The sequence below is a fragment of the Acomys minous genome (assembly GCF_964271855.1).
Source record: "Acomys minous genome assembly, chromosome: 3".
Lineage (NCBI taxonomy): Eukaryota > Metazoa > Chordata > Mammalia > Rodentia > Muridae > Acomys > Acomys minous.
The window spans coordinates 37,060,968-37,081,140 of NC_140485.1; the positions used below are offsets into that span (position 1 = coordinate 37,060,968).

Consider the following 20,173-nt stretch of genomic DNA (forward strand, 5'->3'; position numbering starts at 1 on the left):
TATTGAAATCCATCTTCATATTTCTTCTTTTAACCCTAAATATATGTCATTGCACTTTCCACTAAGTAACTTGAACACACACTTGAACTGTATTTCAGCAAATTAACTTATACTTAAGTTTTCTAAAATCACTATTTGTAAAAAACAAAACAAACAAAACAAAATAAAAAAACTCCTGGTTTCTGTGGAATGAAGATAAGATTTAGAAATTTTAAAGTCTATTCATTTAAATATGCACATGGGTAAGTCTGTTATCTCAAATATATTTTATTGGACTTCAACTGTTTAGTTTATGTAGGCACAGACTCTTTGGGAATAAAAAGATGTCAGAATTCAAAGATGCAGAGACTCACAGCCCAAACAGTTGCAGAACTCAGGGAAATTTGTGAAAATGGAGAGAGGAAGGACTGAAGGAGACAGAAGGGTCAAGGACACAAGAAGACCTGAGCCATAGGGACTCACAGAGACTGAACCACCAAGCAAAGAAGCATGCATGGGCAGACCTACCCTCCCTATATATATGTAACAGATATGAGACTTGCTTTTCATGCAGGACCCCTAACAATTAGGGCAGGGGCTGATGCTGACTCTGTTGCCTGCCTTTGGATCCCTTTCTCCCACCTGGGCTTCCTTGTCTCACCTCAAAAGGAGGAGATGTCCCTAGTCCTACAGAAACTTGATTTGCCAAGGCAGATTGATAATCATGGGAGTCCTCCACTTCTTTGAAAATAAAGGGAGTAGAGAGTGGGAGGTTGAGAGAGAGGGACTGAGAGGAGAGATTGTAGGGAAGCTGTGGTTGTGATATAAAGTAAATAAATACATTAATAGAAAAGTTAGGCACTAATGATAACAGATATTTGATCATCTTTTCAAATCTCTTGTTTTGTTTTCATGTTTCTTTTATTTTCAATGTAATTAATATTAAAAAGGCATTTGGTAGTCTCTGGGAAGTTAAATGCAACGTTTTATTGTAGCTCATTTTCAATACTATTCTTTTGCAGTACATGTTTAAGTGGCTTTGGCCTAAGGACTCTGCATGTATATACATGTTTATACAGTATAATCCTACTCTAAGAAAATCACCCATGAAACATTTATGGATTTATAAAGCATTAATGGCAATTCTTTGTGTATCTAAAATCAAACACAAACTCAGTAAATGGAAAGAAATAATAAAAATCAAGGCAGAATTGAACGAAACATAAACAAAGAAAGATTGGTCATATCATGGTTTTATTAAGTTGATGAGTGCTAAGAAAGAAAAGATATATTTTCTGGTAGGATACAAGAGATGGGATAACCATTGATTAATTTATTAATAACCATTTATTAATATGAGTAAATTAATAAAAAATAAGTAAATAATAAAAAAGAAAAGATAGATAGTGGAGACATGAAAATGATAATTAGGAACGGTGAAGAATATGGGAACCAGAGGAAAGAAAAGTAGGCGAGTGTATATAGGGGAGATTGTAAGAGCCATTTATCTAGAAAAAGAAGGTTCATACTATTAAACACATGGGGTGGCTATAAAGAAATCTGCTAGTACAGCCACATGTTTCAGAGGTAGAATTAATATAACCTTGCTTCTTTGTCTCCTCATTTCTTGGGATGGTATAAAAGGAACAAGACCCAGCACATGCAGAGAGACTCATCATTTAAAATACTTCAAAATAATCATGTATGGTCTTCCCTACATTCCTTGATTCAGTGTCATACACCGTAATTACTTCTCAGGATATAATCAAATAGGATAGAATACAGAAAAAAAAAAACCCACAGGTTTAGTCCACTTAAAGACTATTAAGTTGAAGGCATATAGACATTGGTTTAGAGCATGTTTTAAAAAATGAGAGAACTCATTTCAAAAGGCTTGAGTATGTTTTAACTCAAATTGAGTATATTATCACTGCTGCATAGATATAGCCAGTAATGACATGGTAGGAGACAAATGCCAAAAGCCTTAGTCACTCACTTCTTGTCTAAATCATCTGTGCATCAGCTACTAAAGATATTATAATCCGAGGCATTCAAGAAAAGTTATTGGAATGTAAAAGTACACATTGTTTCTAAAGTGGTTTCCAATTTATTTAAGTGATGATTGTTTGATCACTATTGCTTTATTAATTGTATGATGAACCCACAACACCGCTTTAGAAGTAATGGCATACCTTATTTCCAAAATGGTCATGGTGTTCAGTATTGCCAATATTTCAAATATAGCTTAAGTAATTTTCAATTCTTCTTTTAAAGAGTAGCCATCAAGAATTTATTTAGGCACTCATTTTTGAACACTGGAAACATTTTTTTGTATCAGGTTGTAATTTGGGTTCATATGCCTTCTAAAAATGTTCACTAAAAATGTATGATGTGTAAAAAAGAGAACAAGTGTAGTCATTATAACATCAAATACCTCTGTTAGGAAAGGGAAACATTTTATGCACTAGTATTACACAAGCTTAAATGAAAGCTAATCATCCAAAAATTTCTCTTTGACACAAAATGGTTCCTGCATTTCCCTGGGCACTTATGACTGCTTTAGTCCCTTATTAAGTTAGAAATATGATACATTCTTATACCAGTGTGAAAGATTCTGAAATATTTATTTAATCATACAGGGCCTTTTATTTTAATCTTTGCTTTGATGGTTGACATATCACCTCAGGGTCACTATTTCATCTTAAGATTTGATACTATTTTTCTCTACAAATGAACAATGTCTTATTGCTACATATATCTTCAATATGTGTTGGTATAAAAGTATGATAGACTGCACAATATTAATAGGTAATTGGTTATGTCTTTTTGACCTTGTAGACTCTCCTGAAGAATATTCTCAATATAAAGTAATAGCTCAAATTTTCTGGGTTAATTTAATATATTGGATGAAAAATTGTTAAGCGTTTTATTTCAAAACTCATCCAGGCTACCATTGAGAGAAAAGAATCTGATACAATTGGAAATTCATCAATGAATTATGTAAAAGCTTTCTGTGCATGTAAGTTCTGTAGTTGCTTATTATTATACAATATTTTAAATATTTGAATATCTCATTTTCTTTTGCTTATTTTATCGCCACATGTTTAGAAAAATAATGCCAATATTACTAATATCTTTATTGACTTTTATATTGCAAACAATCTTTCTTTGTAAATTAATTTTGAAGTTTCAAATAACATTTATTGAACATTTATTGTAACATAAAAGAGAAAAGGGGAAATATAAAATTTTCTAGTGCAGTTTCTGAAGTTGTGATATTGAAAATCCATTTACTTTTTTTTTTGTTTTTTTTTGTTTTTTTTTGTTTTTGTTTTTGGTCTTTTGAGACAGGGTTTCTCTGTGTAGCCTTGGCTGTCCTGAACTCGCTCTGTAGACTAGGCTGGCCTCGAACTCACAGCGATCCGCCTGCCTCTGCCTCCCGCGTGCTGGGATTAAAGGCTTTTTCAAACCTTAACCATAGTAAATAGGATAATAGTTTATTTTACTTATATATTGAAATAATTTTTCAGACAACATATTCTGATTATGGTTTCCCTTCTTTATTCTTCCAATATCTTGTCCACTTGACCACCTAACCGAATTCATACCTGTTCTTTCTCTCTCTTGTTTATAATGTATACAGGCATCTAAAAATACATAATAATAATAATATAGGACATATAAAACCAAATTAAAATAGGACAAAATAAAGACAAAAAATGAGCTAAAGAAAGAGCTTAAGAAAAACATAGACATTTATGTTCCCACACACAGATATAGATAGTCATAAAAAGATATTATATATATTCATATGTTCTATAGGGATTAAAAATGTCCTGATAAAGGATTATGAGACAAATTATATGCATAAATGCTGTTGAGTTTGTTTTAGATTGTCAAGTACTTATCAATAGGAGACAGCTTCTGGTTTAGCAGGTGATGACTTGTGTGTCCACTTCCACTCTCAGCCCTGGAACCCCATCTGTCCAATAACAGTATAGGACCTGTGTGCGTGCTGACACAGATTTTGTGAGTTCATATCTTTATCAGTCCTATTGTGTTTAGTTCTGAATTAGTTTCTGCAAACAATTCACTCTGTAGATGATGATTATATTTCAGTATGGAAACCTTGTGCATATGGTATATTTTAGGTTCCCATATCTTATGAGAAGTATTTACTGAAATTTTAAAGTGTTCTAACTTGAGTGAAAAAGTAATTTCAGCCATATAAATAGTGAGTATCTATGCAGAAAAATGATTTTATCCATAATGTTTCTACATGTGAATACCCAAGAGTTCAGAAAACTTTCTTTAATAAAATATGATTTGCCTTTGTCACATGCCTGAGGTTTGACACTTCCTACTGGTTCTAGAACGTAATTTGAAATGAATTTACTTAAAAATTCTAAGTACTTGTATTTTTTATTTTATTATACTTATTATATAATTAAAGTATTATTTTTTAAAGTAGGGAAGAATTTATTTTATGCATGTATGTAATTTGACCTCTAATATTGATCCTGAGACTGTATACCACATTCCTCCACAATACAATAGAACGCTTTAATTAAAAAGATAATTCAAGGAAGGTCATAGGAAAGAATTTGCTTTAACCATTGTGTAGTTCAGGAAATAAAAGTAGGATAATGATCTTTATTGGTATAAAACACAGGTGTGTTCTATTTTCCCATAAACTTTTTCCCTTTTATTATGTGAGTTCATAATATGATTACATTATTTCCCCTCTCTTTGCTTCCTCCAAGCCTCCCTTTTATCACTCTTTATTCTCTTTCAAATTCACGGCTTCTTCTTTTCGTTAATTGTTGAAAACATAGATACAAGTAACATCAACATGTGTTTCTGTGTTGAGACACCATCTCAAATTCCTTGTTTTAATGCCTCAGTGGAGCATGCATATTTTTGTACTTTATATACTCATTGAGGTCATGCAGTGCAAATTTCAACTTTTAAATCATCTGATTTTTTTCAGAAAAGTATAGTATTTAATTTTTGTACTAAGTTCTATTTAAAATATTAGTACTGAAATAGTTAACAGCATAACCTTTTCTTATTAAGCATATGTTGATACATTTTTACATAAATATTAAGAAATTCACATTTCTTGTCAACAGAGTTTATAATTATTTATCTTTTAAATCTGGAGTTCCATGCCCATTAAATGCTCTTTCTTCATCCTTATTCATTCTTGTCAGTCATGATTCTGTTTTGAATTTTATTAAAAGTATATGAGTTCTACTTTGCTATTCTCCCATGTTTCTCTCATATATAGTCCCAATAGGATGTCCTCCCTTCTGTCCCAGTTTCCTGGTAAGTGAAGGCATTCGTGGGACATGCCCCTTGGGCTAGTATGCAGATATAAGTGAGTACCCAGAGGGTCCTAGAAACCTACAAGTAGAACATTATGGTAGGCAGATTTGGGCCCAGGGGTCCCGCTCAAACTAAGGCACCAGCCAAGGACAATACAGGTGGTAAACTTTAAACCCCTATGCAGATCTAACCAATGGTCAGAACAGTCTCCACACTTGAGTGGAGAGTGGGATGTGACTTTCTCACGTACTCTGGTGCCTCATATTTGACCATGTCCCCTGGAGGGGAAGACCTGGTGACACTCAGAGGAATGACAGCAGGTTACCAAGAAGAGACTTGATACCCTATGAGCATATACAGGGGGAGGTAATCCCCCTCAGGAACATAGGGGGGGGGGGAATAAGGGAAAAATGGGAGGGAGGGAGGAATGGGAGGATACAAGGGATGGGATAACCATTGAGATGTAACAAGAACAAATTAATAAAAAAAGGAAAAAAGTATATGAGTTCACTTTTCCTTTTATAAAATGTATTATGATTTATTCATAGCTCATCTTGATTGTTATACAATTACTTTTATATTCCTGTTCCCACCCTCCCTTCCCTTTCTGCCCTATTTCCTTCTGCTAGACCTTTCAGAGGGGAACTCCTCCCCCACCCTCTGGACACAGTCTATCAAGTATCATCTTGAGAGCCTGCTTCTCCTTCCTCTGTATGCCCACAGGGCCTCTACACCAAGGGGAAGAAAGTGAATTTCAGGCACCAGAGTCTATGTCAGAGGCAGTCCGTTCTCCTCTCCCCCCTACCTCAAATGTGGAGAATGAGCTGTCCATTGGCAATATGAGCAAGGGGTCTAGGTTCTTTGCATATATTGTCCTTGGTTGGTGCATCAGTTCTGCAGGCAACCTTGGGTCCAATATGTTGGCTTCAGTGGTCTCCTTGTGGTGGTCCTGTCCCCCTCTGGGTTCTACTGTACCCCCACTCTTCCATGCAACTCTCAGTGCTCCGCCTAAAGTCCCACTGCCAGTGCCAGCATCTGTACTGATCGTTCACCGGGTAGAGTCTCTCAGAGGACATCTTTGTTAGTCTAATGTCTGCTTATAACATGCTTGTCTTTCTGGGTCTGGGTTTCCTCATTCAGGATAATTTTTTCTATTTCTATCCATTTGCCTGCAAGTTTCAAGATTTCCTTGGCTTTAATAGCTGAGTAGTATTCTACGTTGTAAAGGTACAGGTTTCTTTAGCCATTCTTCAGTTGAGTGACGTCTAGGTTGTTTCCAAATTCTGGCTATTATGAATAAAGCTGCTATGAACATACTTGAGCAAATATCCTTGTTTTATGGTTAAGCATCTTTTGGGCATATGCCTAAGAGTGGTATAGGTGAGTCTTTTCTGAGAATGAATGAATGATTAGTCATTCTAGTATCTAATAAGATAGAGTTTCAACCAAAATAATCCAAAGTGATAGGAAAGTACACTTAATACTCACCAAAGGAAAAATAACACCAAGAGGATGTCTCAATCCTGAACATCTATCTATGCCCCAAATGCAGGAGCACCCTCATTAGTAAGAGAAATATTACTAAAGCTAAAATCACACACTGAACCCTAAATATTAATAGTGTAAGACTTCAACACCCCAATCTCAACAATAGACAAATCTGTGAGATTTCTAAACCATAGATTTTCATATTGCCTTTTTCCTAATCAGACTAAAACAGAGCAAAACAAGTCTCCACAGAGGTAAAATTGTAAAGCAACCACTTCTAAAGCTCAATATAGGGATTTTCCCCTAAACACTTACTCTGCTTGCAAGATGGATATCATTTTAGGAATACTAAATTTATTACATGTGTTCCTTAACATTTTAGATTTCCCAAAAGAACATTCTGAATGGAAGGTATTTTTTTTATTTTACACTGAATTATACCTTCATACTGCACAACATAAGCCAAAGTTACTAAGCATCCCCTTTCAAAATGATACACCCTGCCATAGAAACAAAAGAGTCTGTTAAAAGGAAGTACCAGCTGTGAAGTATATTTAATTCAGGGAAGGTAAATACAGCATGTTATTTACAATGGAATGTGTGCCCTACAGTGTATGAAACATGACATGGGGATATGTGTATTATGTAAATACCACTTTTAGGGGGCTGGAGAGATGGCTCAGTGGTTTAGAACACCCCCTGCTCTCCCAGATGTCCTGAGTTCAATTCCCAGCAACCACATGGTGGCTTATAACCATCTATAATGTGATCTGATGCTCTCTTCTGCAGATAAAGCACTCATATGCAATAAATATTAAATGAATCTTTAAAATACCTATTTTAGTATCATTTTTGGACAAAGGATTTTTTAGATTTGTGCCGTTTTTGACAATTTAATTATTTTTAATTATATGATTGTAAATTATAAAGTTTCTGCTATTTAATATACAACTATTTTCACAATAAACAAGATTTTCCAATTCAGCAATAAGTATAAAAAAATACATATGTGCCAAGTTTACAAGCTAAGGTGAAGCTTCATCTTTAAAACACCTTCAGGAACTTCCAAAATGAAAAATGACCATGATAGTTTACTGACTGAACAGTTAAGTTTTATCCTTTCTAAAGTCTCTGATAGGTTTGAAGACCAGATAGTTTAGTCTTTCAATTAAGCTTAATAGGTTAGGAGTTAAGATGTTTTTAGATCAAGATAGATGTTTTAGGCTAATAGAGATAAGATATGATGGATATAAATCTCCATTCAGAAATTTAGTCCCCAAAAGATAGAAAAGATGTTTACTTCAAGTTTGCCAAATACAAATAGCCGAAGCACTATTTTCATCTTGAATACCAGGAAACTCTGTTATATATTTAAATATTTTTTTAATTCATTCATATTACGTATCAATAGTTATCCCATCCCTTGTGTCCTCCCATTCCTCCCTCCCTCCCATTTTCCCCTTACTCCCCTCCCTTATGACTGTGACTGAAGGGGACTTCCTTCCCCTGTATATGCTCATAGGGTATCAAGTTTCTTCTTGGTAGCCTGCTATCCTTCCTCTGAGTGCCACCAGGCCTCCCCATCCAGGGGACGTGGTCAAATATGAGGCACCAGAGTACATGTGAAAGTGAGACCCCACTCTCCAGACCAATTAAATTTTTAAAAAAGATCTGAAGAATAGGGAAATAGAATGATCTAGAGCGTCCAAGAAACCTACAAGAAAATCATTAAGGCAGGCGGATCTGGACTCAGGAAGGTAAGCTCAAACTATGGACATCAAGGACAATGCATGCAATAAACCTAGAACTCTTATCCAGATTTAGCCAATGTACAGCACATTCTCCAATATTGTGTGGAGAGCAGGAACTGACTAGGACATGAACTCTGGTGCCCCCTATTTGACCACTTCCTCTTGGTGGGGAGACCTTGTAACACTCAGAGGAAGAGTAAGCAGGGTACCAGGAAGAGACCTAATAGGCTGTGATCTTATAGTGGGGCACAAGGTCCCCTTCTGTCACAGATCTAGGGGGAGGGGAATAGGATGAAAGTGGGAGTGTGGGGAATTGGAGGACACAAGTGACTGAATAACAAATAAGATTACTTAAATTGTTACCTATTACTTAAGTAATAAATTACTTAAATAAATTTTTTAAAAGATCTGAATTATTCATATATCTTAATTTTCTTTATCTGAGGACTTTCAAGTAAAAACAATTTGGAGAGAAGATTGAAAAAACAAATGTTAAAATGGTAGAATGGTTAAACAGGGAGTAATTTGGGGCAATGTGTATTGTGAAGCATATAAAAGTAACTTCTTTAGAAAATGACATGAGGATTTATACTTATGTGGGAAACACACCATAAAATAGTGGTATGGAAACACGACTGAGAAAAAAGGAATACGGTGCTGTCCTTCTTGTCTTCATCACTTATGCAAAGGTGTGGAAGACTGAGGGATTGTTCATAATGGAGCATCTTTTAGTGGACAGAAGATATTCATAAGCATCCCTGTCACTCATGACATATATTGAATGTCAAATGCAGAGTTTTCTACTGCTCTGATTCTGTGATATACAGGCAAAAATATGAATGAAAGGCAGAAGCAATAAGTAATGAGCAGATAGTCCATATATGTGGTTATCACTGCCTCTGGCTTTTAGGCTGCATGTTTTGGAACATCGATAGAATCCTATGAGCTTGACATCACAATGTAAAATTCTGTATAATGGAATGTGGATGAGGACTGTAACAGGACTAGGGCTTTTCAAATAATCATGTACTTTACTACGGGCCATTGTTATAATTAATTTTCTTCTTTAGTATGCCTGTCCATGCTTATGATTTTCAGGTAATGCAGAGTTGTCTGGTGGTTTAAACAAATTAAACACTTCATAGATTTCAATTTGCAGACTAGGGAAAGTGTGCTTTAATGATTTGTGCTGCTGAGTCCAAAGGTAGAAAAGAGGAATTTATAATTTTCACTACTTATAAAATTTCAGGCTAATGTGATCTGATTTCAGCTACAAGGGAACTCATTTAAAAAGGTTTCATTCATTCTGAAGATTCCTTACTATAAAATTCACATGTATCCAGAAAATACAAAGGAATGAAATTCTCACAGTTTTAAGCGTGTTTGATTACAAAGTAATCTTTTATACCTTATTACTCTGAGTGAATATCTTCACTGACCAAATCAGTTGGTATTTTGTGTGTTTGAAGAAATGTCTTCTAATGCCTCAAGTTTGTGAAATTACAACACAACATGGAGTCTTCTAGAGTACATAGGTTTTAATGTCTCTGTAGTGTTTGATTAAAGATATATGAACTAGCACCTACTTCAGCTTGGGCAGCTGGAAGACCACCACAAACAGCTGCTTTCCACCTGCACTAAGAGATTGGTTCCCTTGCTCTAATTACAAACCTCACAACGCTTTGTGTGATTTTTTTACTAATTTAGTCATTTTCATTTGTATTATGAAAATACTCTGAAATTTTCCTTTCAATTAATTATTAGAAATTTTATTTTACCAATCTGTCTCCTATACTTGAGATCTAGGAAGACAGGACACAGCAAAGAGAAAGTCCACCAAATGCTAAATTTCCTTACCCATTTCCAATCAGTTATGATGATTTGCCATTCCGGATACATGATCCAGACTTATGTAGGCATACTTATATATAATTGATTATATCATTTTAGGTTTTAGAGATAAATTTCCTTAAGGGAAGGTAATAACTTTAAATTATTTACTACATTACTATATTCAAATGATATAGCATATAGAAGACTCATTAAATATATATTTGAAAACTATTTCAGCCTCTGACGAAAATGAAAGGCTCTAAGCCAACACAGGTGTCAGCGGGGCTGCATGGACAAGGTTTCCCAGCAGGTAAGTTCTACAATCGTGTGGTCTCCGAAACAACTATTTTCAAACATGCGAAATCCTGACAATTTTCTCCTCTCCAAACCTCTGCTTCTTATTGTTTATGGAAAGATTTGATGTGAGTGATCCAAGGATTATTTTAACATCACCATTTCAAATAAGTTATTCAATTGTAAGTCAGGTATTTCCACCTTCCTGTATCTGGGGAACCCATTTTACCAATGGGCTACCTGCATATACTAAGAAAGAGTCGCACGATTGTGGGGCTTCAAATTGCTCACTCTAGGGCTGAAGAAGTGGTTCCGGAACTAATAATTTATTGCTTTTGCACAAAACCCGAGTTCAGTTCCCAGCATGGCAGTTTGCCACTCTCTGTGGCTCCAGCTTTAGAGCCTCTGACACCCTTTTCTGACCTCTGCAGTCACCAGGCATGCACAGTGCATATACATATATGCAAGCAAACCACTCATAAACATAAAACAAACTATCTAAAATAAAAATATTCTATATATTTTCGATGATCTATACTTAGGAGCCTATTCACTTAGCATGTTCAGGCAGGAATCCTAGATCAGCAATGTTGAGGCATCCTGTGCTGTGTAAGAAAACAAAGTATATTCAGAGACATAAGTTTAATTTCACTTGTAAATGCACTCTGTGCGTTAAGTTCACTTTATCTGTGTTCTAAGTTGTGATTTACTCATTTTTACTCCCCTTATCACTTCATGTGTCTGGTGTTTAGTAGGAATTCATATGCTAAATTATCTTGAACTATATGACCTGCCTTTTCCTATCCTACAAGAAAAAGACTACACAAAATATCCACTATATTCCAGAACGTTTACCACCAGCACTAAATCCATATTTCTGTGTTTGTTCTGTTCCTTGTTTTCTACTCATATGTTTCAGTAGATGGCCTTGGCCATTTGGTTTGTAAGTATATTTACTGCAGTATGATTAGCACTTTTATATGTAGTTCATATACTCCATCAGTGGACACAATTCTATTTTAAAGTTTTCTTTATATCAAGTAATTTCTAAATTTCATTCTCTATGATTATAAAGATTCTGATTTTAGCAATTCCATGTCAGCTTGCTTTAACATAAACATTTATTTCTTTCAACAGATGCCAACTTAAAACTGCCGGCAGAGAGCCAGTATTATTTTGATAGCAGTGAAAATACTGAATCATCTGTAAGAAATAATTTATTTCAACTGCTATGTTAATATATTAATATTTTTAAACAATGTCCTCAGCTAAATCAAATCTTCTAGACATGCATTCAGAATAAGAAGCCAAAAGTTTAAAATTCAGTTTTTAAAGTTTCTTGTGTTTGGGAGTGGGATACGAATTCACCATCTCTCTTTTCCTAGCTCCAAACCCTCCCAGATAATCTCCTTTGTTATCTTTACAAAAGATGGCCTCTATTTTAATGAAGTATTAGGATCCTTCAAATTTCTGAAAACCTACAGAACCTAAGTTGTCTCTGGGAAATTTCCTTGCTTTTTTTTCTTTCATACTATTCATCATGTTTTCCTTACTTAATACTTGCTATTTTATAAAAACATTGGAGGAAAAAAACCATCATTACTGAACACTTGAAAACATTAGCAACATTCCACTAATAACTTTATTAATACATTGAAAACAGTAACTTGAATACTGATCTTTTATTTCAGTGAATGAAATCAGCTGATAACATTAATTTACTATGCAGCGACTTTAGCTAACATTAGGATAGATTAGGTCTTGCCCTAATGCAGACACATGATAGAGACATTTCGTGCTTTAAGTTTGTGTTTTACAGAACTGTTGGACTGTACTTCCTGTGTAAATTCAGTACTTTGTTCCCTAGTACCCTCATGGACATTTTAATTCTTTGGGACTGAATAGTTTTTCACCAGTTATTCCCATCAAAGTGGAGACAAGAGTCACAGCTAGAATGTCTTATTTCCTATTCCTTGATGGTTTTGCTGTTACTGAGTATCTAGAAAGTAGTAAGCAATAGCATATAGCTGGGCAGATGAAGCAACATGCTGTATTTAATCAAGTAACACAGTGATCAAATACATGTTTTAAGGTACGGAGATTAACAGTCTAGTTGTGACAACACTGAACATTGGAGACGTTTTTAATGGTGGGAATAAATGGGAAGGGGCCAGCTTTGGAAATCCAAGAGCGGTACTGAGGTAAAGAAGAGGGGGAGTGATTTCTGTTTGCCATCTATGTCTTTCTAATACCAGGTGGCTGAGGAGATAGGACTTTAGATGAACAAACCCTACTCTCTCATTGTTATCATAAACTATAAAGAAATAAATGTGAATTAATGCTTGGCCCAATTAATTTGTGTGCCCTTTTGATCCCCTTCTTACTAAAGCTTGTGATTACCTCACATTCCCACTTCTCTTTCCTTCCATTTGCTCCTTCCATGTTTCCTTCCTCAAACACCTCCCATCCTCAACCTCCCCACTCAACTGATAACTTTTGTGTTTATTGCTGTTATATACGTGTGTGTGTGTGTGTGTGTGTGTGTGTGTGTGTGAATATGAATGAACAAAATGTAAATTGTGAGTACATTTAATTGTTGTGTCTATATGGTTTCCAAGATGACCCGTTTGGATTGAATAACTTATAAGGAGGTTCATCCTTGAGCAAGGCTAATTCTTACTCTCCCAATTGTCATTAGTTGCCTATAGTCCTTTGTCTAGGGTAGGACCCAACGTCAGCCCTCATTTCCCTGTTTGCATGTCCATTGCTGCTGACAATACAGTCCTGTTTATGCAGATACTTCTAGAAGTGACTGCTTTACAAGTGTCATGCATGCTATTCTGATTCTTAAAGATTTTTTACCCTCTTTTCTGTGATGTTTTCTAAGCTGTAGAAGCAGGAGCAGTGATGTAGTGGTGTAAGGCTCCCCATGATCTACTGATCTCTACAAATTTAAAAGAAAAATTTAAAAACATATTTTGGAATAGGAAATTAGTTTATTTTAGAACAAAGAGATTAGAAATATTAACTGATTTCACTATGGATATTGATTTTTTCAGAATACCATTACATGTCATCACTGTGTTCCTCATTTACCCATTGGAATAAATTCAACATCCACAGATCTCCTAATTGAAGCGGAGAAAGGTTGGAAATATACATTATAAGCAAATAATTTGAGAAGTTTATTAAAATAGCCTAAAATATTTTGCATTGGGAATGTATATTTTTAATATAATCCAAAGTGCTTCAAAGAATAAAATATACTTGTTGGTAATAAATTATGTATCTACAAAGTTTCAATAATATTTCAAGTAGAGTGTCAATAGGAGAGATTACTTACAAATATATTGTAAGGAATTCCTTACTTGAGGAGTTTCACAAACAAAGACTTGGAAAGAAGATGAAAATGATCGAGACGTTGGATGAAGGGGCAGAATTATGGGGCATGCACATAGAGAGCAAGGTGTAAAAATGACTGACTTCGGAAATGAAGTGCAGGGTTTGACATTCAGAAGAAACAGACCAGGAGCTAGCAGTCTGGAAAGAGAGGTAGAAAGAAACCTCACTATTCTTACCGTAGCCATCAATTCTAGAAAGGCGGAGGACACTAGAGCTGAGCTTCTTTTACACTTAAAGTACATCACCATAAACATCTAGGTCAGCAGTGTATGCCGTAGTTTAATGTCATGGATACTGTTGCCTCTTACCAGATATTTGGCCAAAGTTTGAATGGCAGGTTGAAGTTTCTAATTGTGGATATTAACATATAATTTAATCTATGTCTCCTTTATAGATTTTCATAAGATTTATTCTGAACGGAAGGTAAAAAATTGATATTTTATCTTTGATTAATAAATTTAAAAAAGTGTGATTTGTAGAAGAATGATAAAATATCATTTTTAAAACCCACCCAGCCTCCCATTGGAAGTAAACCTTTTGTTTCATCTGAAGTATCGACGGTGAGGCAGGAACATGTATTCCCACCAGGTAAATTGTGCAATATATTTTCTTTGAACAACTCTCTTAAGACACTTGAGGATTCTGGATGGTGCTGGCAATCCTCCATTTCTAGATTATTTTGCTGAATTATATGGCGTCATCACCCTACTTCCCATCCTGCCTTGCCTTCCTTATATTCCAGACTGGTTCTTTTCCCTCCTAACATTTATCTGACAGTTTTGTGACTAAGTTTAGACTTCTGTCTCTATTGCCTGTCATAAATCCTCACATTGTTTGTGAGACCATCCATTACCTCTAGAAAGGCCTTCTATGTCAGGGTTTATGCCCATTAAATTCAGCGGCCAAAACGTAGTACACAAGCAGTAAGTGAATTCTACATGTACTGAATTAAAGACAGTTTACACAAAGATGTAAAATGAGTCTCTTTCATGTGCCAATAAAAAAGATTAAACCTATAACCCATTTAATTGTAAGGAAATGGACAAAACAGCTGCAAAGTTCCAAGACAGAATTGCCAAAAACAACCCATGATTTTCTGGGGAAAGAGGAACATTATCAAGGAAGACATATTATGTCATATTGTGCTGTAGGGGAAAAAAAGCTGTGTTTCTAAACAACATAGGAAATCATGTACAAATTGTAGTATATGAAGTATAAACAGCTCAGAGAAGTAAATACAGATTTTTTTCTGGAGAAAGTTAGTTTGGTAGTTAAAATTACATTTTAAAGCATGCATTAACTAATTTGAGGTGTGTGGATATATGGATGAATTCGGCATGTTTATATATATGAATATATAACCATTTATAACAGGAGCAAATCTTAAAGTTATTCACAATTTTTTCAATATCAGCAATATCTAAGGCATAAATAAGCTTAGATGAAGCTTAAAACAAGAAAACAAACATTTAATTATCATAAAACTAATTTTAAAAGTTCTCTCATGCAATATATCCCAGTCTAATTTTCAAACCCTTTTCTCTATTATATTAAAGATTTCTACTTTAGAAATGTTATTTTAAATTTAACTTTGTAAATGTTTATTTCAACAGAAGCAAACTTAAAATTGAAGAGGGAAACACTGAAAAATCTTGATGTCAATGAAAATATTCAATCATCTGTATGTAATGTTAAATTTCAATTTCTACCTTTAGTTTATATTTTTTTCAGAAAACCAGTATACTATCATGTGGATATAGAGTGATGTGTGTTTGAGGTCTCCCCATGCCATTTCCATTCCTTTGATATTGCATAGTGTTCCACCAAGCCAAGTCAGTAAAACAGAAACAGAAATAGCGTCCAGGTTTTTTTTCTTGATTTTGACTGCTATAATTTCTGCAAAAAGACAAGCATAAGGCTATGCTTAGGGCAAATGAGGTATGAGCTGCAAGTCAATAAAACAGCCAAGTAACCAGACGACATATTTTTAAGTGATGAAAACAAAGAAAACCAAAGGGATAATATTATTGAACACTAAGGAAATTTTCTATTATAGGGGGAGCATGATGTAGAACATGCCAGATGAACAAGAGTCATACTTAGAAACAAAACAGTGACATGATGGGTAGAGATGATGGAAAATCATATTTCATCATCTAAGTCACTATACTTTCAGTTAGGGGAGTTAGGGGAAATCATAGAATTCATTTTTCTTCTTGGAAAGAAAGAAAAATAAATAAATATGCAGTGGACGCAATTAAGACATTTCCCATATTTTTTATGATTCACTTATGAAAAGTTTATATTGGATTTTTTGTAGTTTACCCTATGTTTATCCTATGATGTAAACAAACTTCGCACATCAGTTTGTGTAGGCCCTCTTTGTCCAGATCTGCTGGCCATGATGGTCTCCCTGGGGGGCTCCTGACTTCTCCAGGGTCCTTCCATCCCCCCACTCTACCTTACAACTCTCAGGGCTCTACCCAGGGTCCAGCTTTGAGTCATGTTATCTCTCCTGAACCCCCACTGGGTGGAGTCTATCAGAGAACATCTATGTTGGGCTAATCTCCAGTTATAAGTGAGTATATACCAGGCCTGTATTTTCTAGGTCTGGGTAACATCACTCAGGATGATAGTTTCTAGTTCCAGCCACTTGCCTGCAAATTTTGGTACATTTATACAATGAAATACTATTCAGCTATTAAAAACAAGGAAATCTTTTACTGCTCTTTTATTATGAGATGGATGAGGTTTTAATGAGGACTGGAGATATCAACAATGATGCACTGATCTCCTTGTTATCTTATGTATTTTTAATTATTTTAACATTTTGTATTCCTGTTTTTTTTTCTATATTTGGAAAACATACTTCTTTAGTTTCAACAATACTTGCTTAAACATAGGAAACCTCTTATTCTGTGGTAAAGTCCTTGGACAATATTCATGGTAATCACTATTGATGTTAACTTTGCCAGGATAACGTTATGCATCTACCACGCAGACATATTCCTCATTCATCAACTGGAATAAGTCAAAGAGTCACAAATAATCTCAACGAAGGAGGAGAAGGTAAAACTTACATGTTGTCAATAGATCATTTGACACATGGCTTGTTAAAATCATGTGGAGCAATATATTTTAACAGCCCAAAAGTTGCTTATCAAGTGTGTAGTAAGAATTATGTTGTATTCTGTGGTAATGCATTATACAGCTCATGAAAGTTCAGTAACATTTTATGTTGTGATCATCAAAGTTAGAGTTGGATGAGAACCACATGTGAACCATTTTTATATGAGGGGTTTCAAGAGTTAAATAATTGAATGGAACATGGGATGTGAAGAATAAATCTTTATTATATAAACGAGTGCTAAATTCATCACTTTCAAGCCATTGGTTAAAAGTATTAAATATGTTTTAGGTATTGTACAAGGTAGTTCCTGTCATTAATGCAGTTCCACACATACATGGTCTTATATATTCTTTTTATGGCCCTACTCACTAGGTTTATGCCGTTCCTGTTTTCTCTACACATAGCCACCCTTCATAATTTTATTGTCACATTTATATTTTCTACTGTCACCTCTGCTTTCCTCTTCAAATCCCTCTTCTAGTCCTCTCTCTACACTTACATCTTATAAACACGCAGATACAGACATACACCGATACTACACACATTTATTTATACCCTATGTAAATTTATATGAACAGAAGTGTGAAAGTATGATTTTAAAATGTTAGACTAATTCTAGCTTAATTAGCTCAGTAGAGTAACCTCTATTATCATTTATTTTTCAGTTTCACATTTATTTTTACTTATTCATTTTTTTTGGAATTCCAAGTTGACTCACAGGCTTGAGTATTATGACCACTATGGGAATAAACTTGGCTATTACAATATCTCTGTCAAATATTAGACAGTTGCTATTTTTCCATTTATTAATAGATGCCATTAATATGCTAATGATTCCTCATTTTCCTCTATATTTTAAAACTGACATATTTATGTCTATTTGGTGCATGCTTTTTTTTTTTACCTTCTATGTTTACTATCCTCCATCTTTACAAAGTCTTTCATTGGGAGTAAAATTGCAAAAACATTTTTTATTCAGCTGCTAGAACCTAATACAAATATATAGTTTTGTTTTGTGTTTCTGGATATGAAGACGTTTTATACAAAGATGAAAGATAACATTTCCTTTTTTCCAGTTATAAACAGATTGCATCTCTGATTTACATGGGGTACATGAATATGTGGGTATATATTTAACATCTGTTTATGTTAGAATATGGAACCTTCCATGACCTACATCATCTGCTGACATTCTTGTGGATTATCATTTTCTATCTCAGTATATATTCAGTTGAAGATTAAATTTGATTAACTGTAAATATTAAAACGAAATTATAAATTTTATTTTAAGTTTCTACACAATTTTCTTTTGTTTGTAAAGCTAACTTTTAAGATTTTATTCATAATTTAATTGAACAAAAAACACTGAATTTTTTTCAACAGAAGCTGACTTACAAATGAAATTGGAGGAAAATCAGAGAACTATTAATGGCAATGAAAGTATTCAAAAGTCTGTATGTGAAAGTTTAACTTAATTGTTTTTATGTAAACAAGTAACCATATATGTTAAATGCAAATTTCTTATACAAATACATTTGGAATGAATAAGTCATAGCTTAAATTTTAATTTTAAATATATTTAGTTAGAAATTTTGTGTCTTCTTAGAACACATAGAACTCCATGGTAGTTTCCATGTGCTTTTTTTCCCTATTTAAAAAAATTTATTCTCCAAATGTAAAAATGTAATTTAAAAATTGTTACGACTAACTACTTGAAAACATGCACCATTGTACATAGATTTCCTGGTGTTTTATACCAAACAGTAACTTCAAGCCCGCTTCTAACATACTTGAGAAAACCAGAAAATATAGTGAGAATACTACTAGTCACTGCTGTGAGTGGTCATTGGAACAGATGTGATCTTGAGTTAATTCAGCTACTTCATGTAGACACTTCATATTATTTCCCTTTGTATTATAGTGAACTGTAGGTATAGACTGCTCTGTGCTTGAGATCTTCCTGCAGCCACTTAAGTTCCTTTGATACTACAGTTTTTGACCAGTCATTGTCACTAATCCTGTGACAGAAGTCACAGCCAGGTTCTTCTTGTTTTCTTGACTTCAACTATTTTCAATAATTGAGTACCAGCGTAAGTGACAGGAAGCGAGTGGACATTACAGATGGGATTGTTTGCTGCACTTTTGTTACATAATCAATTCTGAGGAAATAATTTTTCAGTGGTTAACACAGAATATTTGTGGTATAATATAAAGTAATACTACTAAATACTAAATATATAAAAAATGCCACAGTTGGGAAAATATAATAGTATATTATGATTAATGAGGAGAGCATACTAAATGTATTTTTTGTCAGATTGCAGAAAAAATTCAGGCAACCCTACTAATTTTTGTTGTTGTGATATACAGAGAAGAGAATGTGGAAATAAGCACCATACAAGATTAATACATACACTAAAATGCATCATTATGATTTGTTCTAATTGAGTCTTTCAGTTTTCTCCAATGTTTGATTAACAAGGGCTTTAATACTATCACTACATATTCTATACTTTTATTATTAAAGCAAACCTCAAAAATATTTCCTTATTATCTTGTCATATCAAAAAAATTAGTTTTGTTATGAGTGAAAATTTTGCCTAAACACTAGATAGTCATTTCCAAATAAAGCAGATAGTAAATTATCAATACATGGTAATGATAAATTATTAAGCCTAATATAACTTGTCCTTTAAAAAGGTTAAAACTCTTAACATTATTTTAAAATGCTTAAAATCTACCATGAAATAGCACAGATCAGAATTTACCCATACAGAATGAACTAAAATCTTAGAAAAATAAACTTTTGTAATTTTATTTTATATTTTTGTTATGTTTCTGTTTTTGACACAGGTGTCTCTGTGTAATAGCCCTAGATGTCCTTGATTCACTTTGTAGATTTATCTGGCCTCACACTCACAACAATCTGCTGCCTCTGTCTCCCAAGTGCTGGGATTAAAGGTGTGCA

General features: G+C 34.1%; 1 protein-coding gene across 1 annotated transcript in view; it reads left to right on the forward strand.

The window, feature by feature from the left end:
• Positions 1-20,173, forward strand: part of LOC311593345 (uncharacterized protein) — an 88,298-nt gene that overhangs the window by 30,487 nt on the left and 37,638 nt on the right. The window contains exons 11-16 of the mRNA XM_084774550.1: positions 10,617-10,689; positions 11,811-11,878; positions 13,733-13,820; positions 15,689-15,756; positions 17,051-17,144; positions 18,589-18,659. Of these exons, the coding sequence (XP_084630676.1) occupies positions 10,617-10,689; positions 11,811-11,878; positions 13,733-13,820; positions 15,689-15,756; positions 17,051-17,144; positions 18,589-18,659 (462 nt within the window). The remainder of the gene's footprint in view (positions 1-10,616; positions 10,690-11,810; positions 11,879-13,732; positions 13,821-15,688; positions 15,757-17,050; positions 17,145-18,588; positions 18,660-20,173) is intronic.